The sequence below is a fragment of the Paralichthys olivaceus genome, chromosome 15, assembly GCF_024713975.1.
Source record: "Paralichthys olivaceus isolate ysfri-2021 chromosome 15, ASM2471397v2, whole genome shotgun sequence".
NCBI classification, from domain to species: domain Eukaryota; kingdom Metazoa; phylum Chordata; class Actinopteri; order Pleuronectiformes; family Paralichthyidae; genus Paralichthys; species Paralichthys olivaceus.
This window is the reverse complement of record NC_091107.1, coordinates 6556912-6573752: the sequence shown is the minus strand read 5'-3', so window position 1 is coordinate 6573752 and position 16841 is coordinate 6556912. Positions and strand designations below refer to the sequence as shown.

At 42.6% G+C, this 16841-nt stretch overlaps 1 protein-coding gene across 4 annotated transcripts in view; it reads right to left on the bottom strand.

Moving 5' to 3' along the window:
* Positions 1–16841, bottom strand: part of rxfp2a (relaxin family peptide receptor 2a) — a 67312-nt gene that overhangs the window by 33026 nt on the left and 17445 nt on the right. For all 4 annotated transcript variants that reach the window (XM_069510153.1, XM_069510156.1, XM_069510155.1 and 1 more), the window contains one exon: positions 15418–15564. In XM_069510153.1, coding sequence (XP_069366254.1) covers positions 15418–15564 — 147 coding nt within the window. The remainder of the gene's footprint in view (positions 1–15417; positions 15565–16841) is intronic.

The following is a 16841-nucleotide window of genomic DNA, read 5'->3' as shown; positions in this document are numbered from 1 at the left end:
GGTTCTACGACCTTCAGAAGGGGTCAAACCACCAAATCTATAAAAAAAAGTACAAGATATTTTTGAATAACTTTTTTTCTGAAGGTCTCAGAGACTCGGGCATTTCATGATTAATGAAGGGGAGCGTGCCACACACTCACACCAAATTTCAGCATGTTTCGAGCAAGCAGTGTGGAGTTATTCACACTATGGTGAATATGGTTAGGGTTGAAATTAGGGTTAGGGTTGCCATTAGGGTTGTGATTAGGGTTAGGGTTAGGGTTGCAATTAGGGTTAGGGTTAGGGCTGTGATTAGGGTTAGGGTTAGGGATGAAAACCCATTGGAGATCAAGATATTCTTGAATAACTTTTGTTCTGAAGGTCATAGGGACTTGGAAGTTGGTTCTATCTGGACTAATGTGGGTATGCCCGATCCATTGGTAGCATCCCCGAGGTTCTACGACCTTCAGAAGGGGTCAAACCACCAAATCTATAAAAAAAAGTACAAGACATTTTTGAATAACTTTTTTTCTGAAGGTCTCAGAGACTCGGGCATTTCATGATTAATGAAGGGGAGTGTGCCACACACTCACACCAAATTTCAGCATGTTTCGAGCAAGCAGTGTGGAGTTATTCACCCTATGGTGAATATGGTTAGGGTGGAAATTAGGGTTAGGGTTGCCATTAGGGTTGTGATTAGGGTTAGGGTTAGGGTTGCAATTAGGGTTAGGGCTGTGATTAGGGTTAGGGTTAGGGATGAAAACCCATTGGGGATCAAGATATTCTTGAATAACTTTTGTTCTGAAGGTCATAGGGACTTGGAAGTTGGTTCTATCTGGACTAATGTGGGTATGCCCGATCCATTGGTAGCATCCCCGAGGTTCTACGACCTTCAGAAGGGGTCAAACCACCAAATCTATAAAAAAAAGTACAAGATATTTTTGAATAACTTTTTTTCTGAAGGTCTCAGAGACTCGGGCATTTCATGATTAATGAAGGGGAGCGTGCCACACACTCACACCAAATTTCAGCATGTTTTGAGCAAGCAGTGTGGAGTTATTCACCCTATGGTGAATATGGTTAGGGTTGAAATTAGGGTTAGGGTTGCCATTAGGGTTGTGATTAGGGTTAGGGTTAGGGTTGCAATTAGGGTTAGGGTTAGGGCTGTGATTAGGGTTAGGGTTAGGGATGAAAACCCATTGGAGATCAAGATATTCTTGAATAACTTTTGTTCTGAAGGTCATAGGGACTTGGAAGTTGGTTCTATCTGGACTAATGTGGGTATGCCCGATCCATTGGTAGCATCCCCGAGGTTCTACGACCTTCAGAAGGGGTCAAACCACTAAATCTATAAAAAAAAGTACAAGACATTTTTGAATAACTTTTTTTCTGAAGGTCTCAGAGACTCGGGCATTTCATGATTAATGAAGGGGAGCGTGCCACACACTCACACCAAATTTCAGCATGTTTCGAGCAAGCAGTGTGGAGTTATTCACCCTATGGTGAATATGGTTAGGGTTGAAATTAGGGTTAGGGTTGCCATTAGGGTTGTGATTAGGGTTAGGGTTAGGGTTGCAATTAGGGTTAGGGCTGTGATTAGGGTTAGGGTTAGGGATGAAAACCCATTGGAGATCAAGATATTCTTGAATAACTTTTGTTCTGAAGGTCATAGGGACTTGGAAGTTGGTTCTATCTGGACTAATGTGGGTATGCCCGATCCATTGGTAGCATCCCCGAGTTTCTACGACCTTCAGAAGGGGTCAAACCACCAAATCTATAAAAAAAAAGTACAAGACATTTTTGAATAACTTTTTTTCTGAAGGTCTCAGAGACTCGGGCATTTCATGATTAATGAAGGGGAGCGTGCCACACACCAACACAGAATTTCAGCACGTTTCGAGCAAGCAGTGTGGAGTTATTCACCCTATGGTGAATATGGTTAGGGTGGAAATTAGGGTTAGGGTTGCCATTAGGGTTGTGATTAGGGTTAGGGTTAGGGTTGCAATTAGGGTTAGGGTTAGGGCTGTGATTAGGGATGAAAACCCATTGGAGATCAAGATATTCTTGAATAACTTTTGTTCTGAAGGTCATAGGGACTTGGAAGTTGGTTCTATCTGGACTAATGTGGGTATGCCCGATCCATTGGTAGCATCCCCGAGTTTCTACGACCTTCAGAAGGGGTCAAACCACCAAATCTATAAAAAAAAGTACAAGACATTTTTGAATAACTTTTTTTCTGAAGGTCTCAGAGACTCGGGCATTTCATGATTAATGAAGGGGAGCGTGCCACACACTCACACCAAATTTCAGCACGTTTCGAGCAAGCAGTGTGGAGTTATTCACCCTATGGTGAATATGGTTAGGGTGGAAATTAGGGTTAGGGTTTCCATTAGGGTTGTGATTAGGGTTAGGGTTAGGGTTAGGGTTGCAATTAGGGTTAGGGTTAGGGCTGTGATTAGGGTTAGGGTTAGGGATGAAAACCCATTGGAGATCAAGATATTCTTGAATAACTTTTGTTCTGAAGGTCATAGGGACTTGGAAGTTGGTTCTATCTGGACTAATGTGGGTATGCCCGATCCATTGGTAGCATCCCCGAGTTTCTACGACCTTCAGAAGGGGTCAAACCACCAAATCTATAAAAAAAAGTACAAGACATTTTTGAATAACTTTTTTTCTGAAGGTCTCAGAGACTCGGGCATTTCATGATTAATGAAGGGGAGCGTGCCACACACTCACACCAAATTTCAGCACGTTTCGAGCAAGCAGTGTGGAGTTATTCACCCTATGGTGAATATGGTTAGGGTGGAAATTAGGGTTAGGGTTTCCATTAGGGTTGTGATTAGGGTTAGGGTTAGGGTTAGGGTTGCAATTAGGGTTAGGGCTGTGATTAGGGTTAGGGATGAAAACCCATTGGGGATCAAGATATTCTTGAATAACTTTTGTTCTGAAGGTCATAGGGACTTGGAAGTTGGTTCTATCTGGACTAATGTGGGTATGCCCGATCCATTGGTAGCATCCCCGAGGTTCTACGACCTTCAGAAGGGGTCAAACCACCAAATCTATAAAAAAAAGTACAAGACATTTTTGAATAACTTTTTTTCTGAAGGTCTCAGAGACTCGGGCATTTCATGATTAATGAAGGGGAGTGTGCCACACACTCACACCAAATTTCAACATGTTTCGAGCAAGCAGTGTGGAGTTATTCACCCTATGGTGAATATGGTTAGGGTGGAAATTAGGGTTAGGGTTAGGGTTAGGGTTGCAATTAGGGTTAGGGCTGTGATTAGGGTTAGGGTTAGGGATGAAAACCCATTGGGGATCAAGATATTCTTGAATAACTTTTGTTCTGAAGGTCATAGGGACTTGGAAGTTGGTTCTATCTGGACTAATGTGGGTATGCCCGATCCATTGGTAGCATCCCCGAGGTTATACGACCTTCAGAAGGGGTCAAACCACCAAATCTATAAAAAAAAGTACAAGACATTTTTGAATAACTTTTTTTCTGAAGGTCTCAGAGACTCGGGCATTTCATGATTAATGAAGGGGAGTGTGCCACACACTCACACCAAATTTCAGCATGTTTCGAGCAAGCAGTGTGGAGTTATTCACCCTATGGTGAATATGGTTAGGGTGGAAATTAGGGTTAGGGTTTCCATTAGGGTTGTGATTAGGGTTAGGGTTAGGGTTAGGGTTGCAATTAGGGTTAGGGCTGTGATTAGGGTTAGGGTTAGGGATGAAAACCCATTGGGGATCAAGATATTCTTGAATAACTTTTGTTCTGAAGGTCATAGGGACTTGGAAGTTGGTTCTATCTGGACTAATGTGGGTATGCCCGATCCATTGGTAGCATCCCCGAGGTTCTACGACCTTCAGAAGGGGTCAAACCACCAACTCCATAAAAAAAAGTACAAGATATTTTTGAATAACTTTTTTTCTGAAGGTCTCAGAGACTCGGGCATTTCATGATTAATGAAGGGGAGCGTGCCACACACTCACACCAAATTTCAGCATGTTTCGAGCAAGCAGTGTGGAGTTATTCACCCTATGGTGAATATGGTTAGGGTTGAAATTAGGGTTAGGGTTGCCATTAGGGTTGTGATTAGGGTTAGGGTTAGGGTTGCAATTAGGGTTAGGGCTGTGATTAGGGTTAGGGTTAGGGATGAAAACCCATTGGGGATCAAGATATTCTTGAATAACTTTTGTTCTGAAGGTCATAGGGACTTGGAAGTTGGTTCTATCTGGACTAATGTGGGTATGCCCAATCCATTGGTAGCATCCCCGAGGTTCTACGACCTTCAGAAGGGGTCAAACCACCAACTCCATAAAAAAAAGTACAAGATATTTTTGAATAACTTTTTTTCTGAAGGTCTCAGAGACTCGGGCATTTCATGATTAATGAAGGGGAGCGTGCCACACACTCACACCAAATTTCAGCATGTTTCGAGCAAGCAGTGTGGAGTTATTCACCCTATGGTGAATATGGTTAGGGTTGAAATTAGGGTTAGGGTTGCCATTAGGGTTGTGATTAGGGTTAGGGTTAGGGTTGCAATTAGGGTTAGGGCTGTGATTAGGGTTAGGGTTAGGGATGAAAACCCATTGGGGATCAAGATATTCTTGAATAACTTTTGTTCTGAAGGTCATAGGGACTTGGAAGTTGGTTCTATCTGGACTAATGTGGGTATGCCCGATCCATTGGTAGCATCCCCGAGGTTCTACGACCTTCAGAAGGGGTCAAACCACCAAATCTATAAAAAAAAGTACAAGATATTTTTGAATAACTTTTTTTCTGAAGGTCTCAGAGACTCGGGCATTTCATGATTAATGAAGGGGAGCGTGCCACACACTCACACCAAATTTCAGCATGTTTCGAGCAAGCAGTGTGGAGTTATTCACCCTATGGTGAATATGGTTAGGGTTGAAATTAGGGTTAGGGTTGCCATTAGGGTTGTGATTAGGGTTAGGGTTAGGGTTGCAATTAGGGTTAGGGTTAGGGCTGTGATTAGGGTTAGGGTTAGGGATGAAAACCCATTGGAGATCAAGATATTCTTGAATAACTTTTGTTCTGAAGGTCATAGGGACTTGGAAGTTGGTTCTATCTGGACTAATGTGGGTATGCCCGATCCATTGGTAGCATCCCCGAGTTTCTACGACCTTCAGAAGGGGTCAAACCACCAAATCTATAAAAAAAAGTACAAGACATTTTTGAATAACTTTTTTTCTGAAGGTCTCAGAGACTCGGGCATTTCATGATTAATGAAGGGGAGCGTGCCACACACCCACACCGAATTTCAGCACGTTTCGAGCAAGCAGTGTGGAGTTATTCACCCTATGGTGAATATGGTTAGGGTGGAAATTAGGGTTAGGGTTTCCATTAGGGTTGTGATTAGGGTTAGGGTTAGGGTTAGGGTTGCAATTAGGGTTAGGGCTGTGATTAGGGTTAGGGTTAGGGATGAAAACCCATTGGGGATCAAGATATTCTTGAATAACTTTTGTTCTGAAGGTCATAGGGACTTGGAAGTTGGTTCTATCTGGACTAATGTGGGTATGCCCGATCCATTGGTAGCATCCCCGAGGTTCTACGACCTTCAGAAGGGGTCAAACCACCAAATCTATAAAAAAAAGTACAAGATATTTTTGAATAACTTTTTTTCTGAAGGTCTCAGAGACTCGGGCATTTCATGATTAATGAAGGGGAGCGTGCCACACACTCACACCAAATTTCAGCATGTTTCGAGCAAGCAGTGTGGAGTTATTCACCCTATGGTGAATATGGTTAGGGTTGAAATTAGGGTTAGGGTTGCCATTAGGGTTGTGATTAGGGTTAGGGTTAGGGTTGCAATTAGGGTTAGGGTTGCCATTAGGGTTGTGATTAGGGTTAGGGTTAGGGTTGCAATTAGGGTTAGGGTTAGGGCTGTGATTAGGGTTAGGGTTAGGGATGAAAACCCATTGGGGATCAAGATATTCTTGAATAACTTTTGTTCTGAAGGTCATAGGGACTTGGAAGTTGGTTCTATCTGGACTAATGTGGGTATGCCCGATCCATTGGTAGCATCCCCGAGGTTCTACGACCTTCAGAAGGGGTCAAACCACCAAATCTATAAAAAAAGGTACAAGATATTTTTGAATAACTTTTTTTCTGAAGGTCTCAGAGACTCGGGCATTTCATGATTAATGAAGGGGAGCGTGCCACACACCCACACCGAATTTCAGCACGTTTCGAGCAAGCAGTGTGGAGTTATTCACCCTATGGTGAATATGGTTAGGGTGGAAATTAGGGTTAGGGTTTCCATTAGGGTTGTGATTAGGGTTAGGGTTAGGGTTAGGGTTGCAATTAGGGTTAGGGCTGTGATTAGGGTTAGGGTTAGGGATGAAAACCCATTGGGGATCAAGATATTCTTGAATAACTTTTGTTCTGAAGGTCATAGGGACTTGGAAGTTGGTTCTATCTGGACTAATGTGGGTATGCCCGATCCATTGGTAGCATCCCCGAGGTTCTACGACCTTCAGAAGGGGTCAAACCACCAACTCCATAAAAAAAAGTACAAGATATTTTTGAATAACTTTTTTTCTGAAGGTCTCAGAGACTCGGGCATTTCATGATTAATGAAGGGGAGCGTGCCACACACTCACACCAAATTTCAGCATGTTTCGAGCAAGCAGTGTGGAGTTATTCACCCTATGGTGAATATGGTTAGGGTTGAAATTAGGGTTAGGGTTGCCATTAGGGTTGTGATTAGGGTTAGGGTTAGGGTTGCAATTAGGGTTAGGGCTGTGATTAGGGTTAGGGTTAGGGATGAAAACCCATTGGGGATCAAGATATTCTTGAATAACTTTTGTTCTGAAGGTCATAGGGACTTGGAAGTTGGTTCTATCTGGACTAATGTGGGTATGCCCGATCCATTGGTAGCATCCCCGAGGTTCTACGACCTTCAGAAGGGGTCAAACCACCAACTCCATAAAAAAAAGTACAAGATATTTTTGAATAACTTTTTTTCTGAAGGTCTCAGAGACTCGGGCATTTCATGATTAATGAAGGGGAGCGTGCCACACACTCACACCAAATTTCAGCATGTTTCGAGCAAGCAGTGTGGAGTTATTCACCCTATGGTGAATATGGTTAGGGTTGAAATTAGGGTTAGGGTTGCCATTAGGGTTGTGATTAGGGTTAGGGTTAGGGTTGCAATTAGGGTTAGGGCTGTGATTAGGGTTAGGGTTAGGGATGAAAACCCATTGGGGATCAAGATATTCTTGAATAACTTTTGTTCTGAAGGTCATAGGGACTTGGAAGTTGGTTCTATCTGGACTAATGTGGGTATGCCCGATCGATTGGTAGCATCCCCGAGGTTCTACGACCTTCAGAAGGGGTCAAACCACCAAATCTATAAAAAAAAGTACAAGATATTTTTGAATAACTTTTTTTCTGAAGGTCTCAGAGACTCGGGCATTTCATGATTAATGAAGGGGAGCGTGCCACACACTCACACCAAATTTCAGCATGTTTCGAGCAAGCAGTGTGGAGTTATTCACCCTATGGTGAATATGGTTAGGGTTGAAATTAGGGTTAGGGTTGCCATTAGGGTTGTGATTAGGGTTAGGGTTAGGGTTGCAATTAGGGTTAGGGTTAGGGCTGTGATTAGGGTTAGGGTTAGGGATGAAAACCCATTGGAGATCAAGATATTCTTGAATAACTTTTGTTCTGAAGGTCATAGGGACTTGGAAGTTGGTTCTATCTGGACTAATGTGGGTATGCCCGATCCATTGGTAGCATCCCCGAGTTTCTACGACCTTCAGAAGGGGTCAAACCACCAAATCTATAAAAAAAAGTACAAGACATTTTTGAATAACTTTTTTTCTGAAGGTCTCAGAGACTCGGGCATTTCATGATTAATGAAGGGGAGCGTGCCACACACCCACACCGAATTTCAGCACGTTTCGAGCAAGCAGTGTGGAGTTATTCACCCTATGGTGAATATGGTTAGGGTGGAAATTAGGGTTAGGGTTTCCATTAGGGTTGTGATTAGGGTTAGGGTTAGGGTTAGGGTTGCAATTAGGGTTAGGGCTGTGATTAGGGTTAGGGTTAGGGATGAAAACCCATTGGGGATCAAGATATTCTTGAATAACTTTTGTTCTGAAGGTCATAGGGACTTGGAAGTTGGTTCTATCTGGACTAATGTGGGTATGCCCGATCCATTGGTAGCATCCCCGAGGTTCTACGACCTTCAGAAGGGGTCAAACCACCAAATCTATAAAAAAAAGTACAAGATATTTTTGAATAACTTTTTTTCTGAAGGTCTCAGAGACTCGGGCATTTCATGATTAATGAAGGGGAGCGTGCCACACACTCACACCAAATTTCAGCATGTTTCGAGCAAGCAGTGTGGAGTTATTCACCCTATGGTGAATATGGTTAGGGTTGAAATTAGGGTTAGGGTTGCCATTAGGGTTGTGATTAGGGTTAGGGTTAGGGTTGCAATTAGGGTTAGGGTTGCCATTAGGGTTGTGATTAGGGTTAGGGTTAGGGTTGCAATTAGGGTTAGGGTTAGGGCTGTGATTAGGGTTAGGGTTAGGGATGAAAACCCATTGGGGATCAAGATATTCTTGAATAACTTTTGTTCTGAAGGTCATAGGGACTTGGAAGTTGGTTCTATCTGGACTAATGTGGGTATGCCCGATCCATTGGTAGCATCCCCGAGGTTCTACGACCTTCAGAAGGGGTCAAACCACCAAATCTATAAAAAAAGGTACAAGATATTTTTGAATAACTTTTTTTCTGAAGGTCTCAGAGACTCGGGCATTTCATGATTAATGAAGGGGAGCGTGCCACACACCCACACCGAATTTCAGCACGTTTCGAGCAAGCAGTGTGGAGTTATTCACCCTATGGTGAATATGGTTAGGGTGGAAATTAGGGTTAGGGTTGCCATTAGGGTTAGGGTTAGGGTTAGTGTTGCAATTAGGGTTAGGGTTAGGGCTGTGATTAGGGTTAGGGTTAGGGATGAAAACCCATTGGGGATCAAGATATTCTTGAATAACTTTTGTTCTGAAGGTCATAGGGACTTGGAAGTTGGTTCTATCTGGACTAATGTGGGTATGCCCGATCCATTGGTAGCATCCCCGAGTTTCTACGACCTTCAGAAGGGGTCAAACCACCAAATCTATAAAAAAAAAGTACAAGACATTTTTGAATAACTTTTTTTCTGAAGGTCTCAGAGACTCGGGCATTTCATGATTAATGAAGGGGAGCGTGCCACACACCCACACCGAATTTCAGCACGTTTCGAGCAAGCAGTGTGGAGTTATTCACCCTATGGTGAATATGGTTAGGGTGGAAATTAGGGTTAGGGTTTCCATTAGGGTTGTGATTAGGGTTAGGGTTAGGGTTAGGGTTGCAATTAGGGTTAGGGCTGTGATTAGGGTTAGGGTTAGGGATGAAAACCCATTGGGGATCAAGATATTCTTGAATAACTTTTGTTCTGAAGGTCATAGGGACTTGGAAGTTGGTTCTATCTGGACTAATGTGGGTATGCCCGATCCATTGGTAGCATCCCCGAGGTTCTACGACCTTCAGAAGGGGTCAAACCACCAAATCTATAAAAAAAAGTACAAGATATTTTTGAATAACTTTTTTTCTGAAGGTCTCAGAGACTCGGGCATTTCATGATTAATGAAGGGGAGCGTGCCACACACTCACACCAAATTTCAGCATGTTTCGAGCAAGCAGTGTGGAGTTATTCACCCTATGGTGAATATGGTTAGGGTTGAAATTAGGGTTAGGGTTGCCATTAGGGTTGTGATTAGGGTTAGGGTTAGGGTTGCAATTAGGGTTAGGGTTGCCATTAGGGTTGTGATTAGGGTTAGGGTTAGGGTTGCAATTAGGGTTAGGGTTAGGGCTGTGATTAGGGTTAGGGTTAGGGATGAAAACCCATTGGGGATCAAGATATTCTTGAATAACTTTTGTTCTGAAGGTCATAGGGACTTGGAAGTTGGTTCTATCTGGACTAATGTGGGTATGCCCGATCCATTGGTAGCATCCCCGAGGTTCTACGACCTTCAGAAGGGGTCAAACCACCAAATCTATAAAAAAAGGTACAAGATATTTTTGAATAACTTTTTTTCTGAAGGTCTCAGAGACTCGGGCATTTCATGATTAATGAAGGGGAGCGTGCCACACACCCACACCGAATTTCAGCACGTTTCGAGCAAGCAGTGTGGAGTTATTCACCCTATGGTGAATATGGTTAGGGTGGAAATTAGGGTTAGGGTTGCCATTAGGGTTAGGGTTAGGGTTAGTGTTGCAATTAGGGTTAGGGTTAGGGCTGTGATTAGGGTTAGGGTTAGGGATGAAAACCCATTGGGGATCAAGATATTCTTGAATAACTTTTGTTCTGAAGGTCATAGGGACTTGGAAGTTGGTTCTATCTGGACTAATGTGGGTATGCCCGATCCATTGGTAGCATCCCCGAGTTTCTACGACCTTCAGAAGGGGTCAAACCACCAAATCTATAAAAAAAAAGTACAAGACATTTTTGAATAACTTTTTTTCTGAAGGTCTCAGAGACTCGGGCATTTCATGATTAATGAAGGGGAGCGTGCCACACACCCACACCGAATTTCAGCACGTTTCGAGCAAGCAGTGTGGAGTTATTCACCCTATGGTGAATATGGTTAGGGTGGAAATTAGGGTTAGGGTTTCCATTAGGGTTGTGATTAGGGTTAGGGTTAGGGTTAGGGTTGCAATTAGGGTTAGGGCTGTGATTAGGGTTAGGGTTAGGGATGAAAACCCATTGGGGATCAAGATATTCTTGAATAACTTTTGTTCTGAAGGTCATAGGGACTTGGAAGTTGGTTCTATCTGGACTAATGTGGGTATGCCCGATCCATTGGTAGCATCCCCGAGGTTCTACGACCTTCAGAAGGGGTCAAACCACCAAATCTATAAAAAAAAGTACAAGATATTTTTGAATAACTTTTTTTCTGAAGGTCTCAGAGACTCGGGCATTTCATGATTAATGAAGGGGAGCGTGCCACACACCCACACCGAATTTCAGCACGTTTCGAGCAAGCAGTGTGGAGTTATTCACCCTATGGTGAATATGGTTAGGGTGGAAATTAGGGTTAGGGTTGCCATTAGGGTTGTGATTAGGGTTAGGGTTAGGGTTGCAATTAGGGTTAGGGTTAGGGCTGTGATTAGGGTTAGGGTTAGGGATGAAAACCCATTGGAGATCAAGATATTCTTGAATAACTTTTGTTCTGAAGGTCATAGGGACTTGGAAGTTGGTTCTATCTGGACTAATGTGGGTATGCCCGATCCATTGGTAGCATCCCCGAGTTTCTACGACCTTCAGAAGGGGTCAAACCACCAAATCTATAAAAAAAAGTACAAGACATTTTTGAATAACTTTTTTTCTGAAGGTCTCAGAGACTCGGGCATTTCATGATTAATGAAGGGGAGCGTACCACACACCCACACCGAATTTCAGCACATTTCGAGCAAGCAGTGTGGAGTTATTCACCCTATGGTGAATATGGTTAGGGTGGAAATTAGGGTTAGGGTTGCCATTAGGGTTGTGATTAGGGTTAGGGTTAGGGTTGCAATTAGGGTTAGGGTTAGGGCTGTGATTAGGGTTAGGGTTAGGGATGAAAACCCATTGGAGATCAAGATATTCTTGAATAACTTTTGTTCTGAAGGTCATAGGGACTTGGAAGTTGGTTCTATCTGGACTAATGTGGGTATGCCCGATCCATTGGTAGCATCCCCGAGTTTCTACGACCTTCAGAAGGGGTCAAACCACCAAATCTATAAAAAAAAGTACAAGACATTTTTGAATAACTTTTTTTCTGAAGGTCTCAGAGACTCGGGCATTTCATGATTAATGAAGGGGAGCGTGCCACACACCCACACCGAATTTCAGCACGTTTTGAGCAAGCAGTGTGGAGTTATTCACCCTATGGTGAATATGGTTAGGGTGGAAATTAGGGTTAGGGTTTCCATTAGGGTTGTGATTAGGGTTAGGGTTAGGGTTAGGGTTAGGGTTGCAATTAGGGTTAGGGCTGTGATTAGGGTTAGGGATGAAAACCCATTGGGGATCAAGATATTCTTGAATAACTTTTGTTCTGAAGGTCATAGGGACTTGGAAGTTGGTTCTATCTGGACTAATGTGGGTATGCCCGATCCATTGGTAGCATCCCCGAGGTTCTACGACCTTCAGAAGGGGTCAAACCACCAAATCTATAAAAAAAAGTACAAGATATTTTTGAATAACTTTTTTTCTGAAGGTCTCAGAGACTCGGGCATTTCATGATTAATGAAGGGGAGCGTGCCACACACCCACACCGAATTTCAGCACGTTTCGAGCAAGCAGTGTGGAGTTATTCACCCTATGGTGAATATGGTTAGGGTGGAAATTAGGGTTAGGGTTGCCATTAGGGTTGTGATTAGGGTTAGGGTTAGGGTTGCAATTAGGGTTAGGGTTAGGGCTGTGATTAGGGTTAGGGTTAGGGATGAAAACCCATTGGAGATCAAGATATTCTTGAATAACTTTTGTTCTGAAGGTCATAGGGACTTGGAAGTTGGTTCTATCTGGACTAATGTGGGTATGCCCGATCCATTGGTAGCATCCCCGAGGTTCTACGACCTTCAGAAGGGGTCAAACCACCAAATCTATAAAAAAAAGTACAAGACATTTTTGAATAACTTTTTTTCTGAAGGTCTCAGAGACTCGGGCATTTCATGATTAATGAAGGGGAGCGTACCACACACCCACACCGAATTTCAGCACGTTTCGAGCAAGCAGTGTGGAGTTATTCACCCTATGGTGAATATGGTTAGGGTGGAAATTAGGGTTAGGGTTGCCATTAGGGTTGTGATTAGGGTTAGGGTTAGGGTTAGGGTTGCAATTAGGGTTAGGGTTAGGGCTGTGATTAGGGTTAGGGTTAGGGATGAAAACCCATTGGGGATCAAGATATTCTTGAATAACTTTTGTTCTGAAGGTCATAGGGACTTGGAAGTTGGTTCTATCTGGACTAATGTGGGTATGCCCGATCCATTGGTAGCATCCCCGAGGTTCTACGACCTTCAGAAGGGGTCAAACCACCAAATCTATAAAAAAAAGTACAAGATATTTTTGAATAACTTTTTTTCTGAAGGTCTCAGAGACTCGGGCATTTCATGATTAATGAAGGGGAGCGTGCCACACACCCACACCGAATTTCAGCACGTTTCGAGCAAGCAGTGTGGAGTTATTCACCCTATGGTGAATATGGTTAGGGTGGAAATTAGGGTTAGGGTTGCCATTAGGGTTGTGATTAGGGTTAGGGTTAGGGTTGCAATTAGGGTTAGGGTTAGGGCTGTGATTAGGGTTAGGGTTAGGGATGAAAACCCATTGGAGATCAAGATATTCTTGAATAACTTTTGTTCTGAAGGTCATAGGGACTTGGAAGTTGGTTCTATCTGGACTAATGTGGGTATGCCCGATCCATTGGTAGCATCCCCGAGGTTCTACGACCTTCAGAAGGGGTCAAACCACCAAATCTATAAAAAAAAGTACAAGACATTTTTGAATAACTTTTTTTCTGAAGGTCTCAGAGACTCGGGCATTTCATGATTAATGAAGGGGAGCGTACCACACACCCACACCGAATTTCAGCACGTTTGGAGCAAGCAGTGTGGAGTTATTCACCCTATGGTGAATATGGTTAGGGTGGAAATTAGGGTTAGGGTTGCCATTAGGGTTGTGATTAGGGTTAGGGTTAGGGTTAGGGTTGCAATTAGGGTTAGGGTTAGGGCTGTGATTAGGGTTAGGGTTAGGGATGAAAACCCATTGGGGATCAAGATATTCTTGAATAACTTTTGTTCTGAAGGTCATAGGGACTTGGAAGTTGGTTCTATCTGGACTAATGTGGGTATGCCCGATCCATTGGTAGCATCCCCGAGGTTCTACGACCTTCAGAAGGGGTCAAACCACCAAATCTATAAAAAAAAGTACAAGATATTTTTGAATAACTTTTTTTCTGAAGGTCTCAGAGACTCGGGCATTTCATGATTAATGAAGGGGAGCGTGCCACACACCCACACCGAATTTCAGCACGTTTCGAGCAAGCAGTGTGGAGTTATTCACCCTATGGTGAATATGGTTAGGGTGGAAATTAGGGTTAGGGTTGCCATTAGGGTTGTGATTAGGGTTAGGGTTAGGGTTGCAATTAGGGTTAGGGTTAGGGCTGTGATTAGGGTTAGGGTTAGGGATGAAAACCCATTGGAGATCAAGATATTCTTGAATAACTTTTGTTCTGAAGGTCATAGGGACTTGGAAGTTGGTTCTATCTGGACTAATGTGGGTATGCCCGATCCATTGGTAGCATCCCCGAGTTTCTACGACCTTCAGAAGGGGTCAAACCACCAAATCTATAAAAAAAAGTACAAGACATTTTTGAATAACTTTTTTTCTGAAGGTCTCAGAGACTCGGGCATTTCATGATTAATGAAGGGGAGCGTACCACACACCCACACCGAATTTCAGCACGTTTCGAGCAAGCAGTGTGGAGTTATTCACCCTATGGTGAATATGGTTAGGGTGGAAATTAGGGTTAGGGTTGCCATTAGGGTTGTGATTAGGGTTAGGGTTAGGGTTAGGGTTGCAATTAGGGTTAGGGTTAGGGCTGTGATTAGGGTTAGGGTTAGGGATGAAAACCCATTGGGGATCAAGATATTCTTGAATAACTTTTGTTCTGAAGGTCATAGGGACTTGGAAGTTGGTTCTATCTGGACTAATGTGGGTATGCCCGATCCATTGGTAGCATCCCCGAGTTTCTACGACCTTCAGAAGGGGTCAAACCACCAAATCTATAAAAAAAAGTACAAGACATTTTTGAATAACTTTTTTTCTGAAGGTCTCAGAGACTCGGGCATTTCATGATTAATGAAGGGGAGCGTACCACACACCCACACCGAATTTCAGCCCGTTTCGAGCAAGCAGTGTGGAATGAATATGGTTAGGGTTGAAATTAGGGTTGAAATTAGGGCTGTGATTAGGGTTAGGGATGAAAACCCATTGGAGATCAAGATATTCTTGAATAACTTTTGTTCTGCTGATCACGTTGGAGGGTCTCATACATTTGGACAGAGGAGACAATGCGGTTGCACTGAGAGAAAAACCTTGAGGCATTGGTTGAGATAACAGTGATATTCTTCATATTTTATCCTCTGGTTGACAGTGTTAGATGAAGATCATGACTGCTGGAGGACGTCCCCATTGTATATTTTACTATAGTTGTGGTATTTATTAGGACTGAGCAACCAATGAAAGCTGGCACTAGATTATTTGTGTGTCAGAAAAAATGATAAACAAGAACTCGTCACATGAAGTTATTCAGTTAAAGCATATTTGTACTCCACCACTGCTTTTCTACCACCACTGTTCTACTTTACATACAAACACTTACCACAGCGTCGCTCATCCGCTCCGTTGGGACAGTCTTTGTGTCCATTACACTGCAACGCCTGAGGGAGACAATCACTCAGGTTCCCACATGGAAACTGGCCAAGGGGGCATCTGTCCTCCCCCTCCACCCCGCTGCTGGCCACCAGAGCTGAAAGAGGGATGGAGGAGTGACATTACAGACACGTTTTTTTTCCCGTTAGAAATCAGAGAAAAATGTGCGACTCCGCAAAAAGCTCATCAAGCACAGTTGGACAAATCTGAACTATAAAAAGAGGAAACAAGCTGTGGTTATGAATATATACTCAAAATATCATATCTTAGTTGTTTTTTTTACCTGGCAGGATATTTGATTTTTGGCAAAAACTGTTTTTGCATATTAATTTATATTATTTTGTTTACTAAAGTTATATAAATAGAAAATTGTCACACACCCATATCCCATATTTTGATCATGGATTAATTATCACGGGCCTCCGCATTAACTGACTATTATTTTTAGTGTGGCTGAAGTGAGACTATATAAAGGACCATTAACCTTTTAGGATTCATCTTTTATCACTGCTTCACGAAACACAAGTCAGCCACAAAACTCTGGTGTGACGATTTATTTTCTCCGTTAATCTACGGAAACAAATCCCTCTTTATCGCCTGCCGGCCAACACAAGGCCCTGCTCATATCTGCAAGGAGCACATGCAGCATTACTCTGATCCCTCTCTATTGACACTCATCAAACACAGACCTAAGAGCTGTTTGTTGTACTTCTTGTACATTTGCAGAATACTGGTGGAAAAATGTCGTGTCATCAAATCAGGAAAAAAGGACGATGGTGTGGACAAGTATGTTCATGTAAGAGAGTTCCACTGTATCAAATGACTTTCAAACTGCTTATTATCACGAACCATTTTAAATGTTGTTGGATACAAAATGACTGGTTCATATCTTTGATTTGTAGGAATTTATTTTTAAATTATGACCTGAATGTTTCTCTATATGTTTTGATTATATTATAATTCTTACATCAATACTTTGTCTTTTGAGAGAATGTGACTCTCCCAAAAGAACTGTAAGGATTTGTTAGGATGCCTGGAGTTTGTGACTGTATATTTGCACCACAAGGTTGAAACAAACAAACAGCATATCAGGAAATTCCACGGCCCAAAAAATGTCAGAAGAAACAGGTACATTACTAACAACCTCATTGTGGGAAGAGAAAAACTAAGAGCAGAGCAGGAGACAAAAGGTAGAAAAGCTGAGGCCATGATTCATAATTCACTCCAAGATCAAAATGACATATCCAGGAGAATCAACAGAAATATACATATATGTATATATCATATACAATGCAAAGCTCCATAAACACTGAAAATGTGTCTATATGAGAGCAACTCCAGTTAAATCCTGTTTAAACCGTGACGGTGACAGAT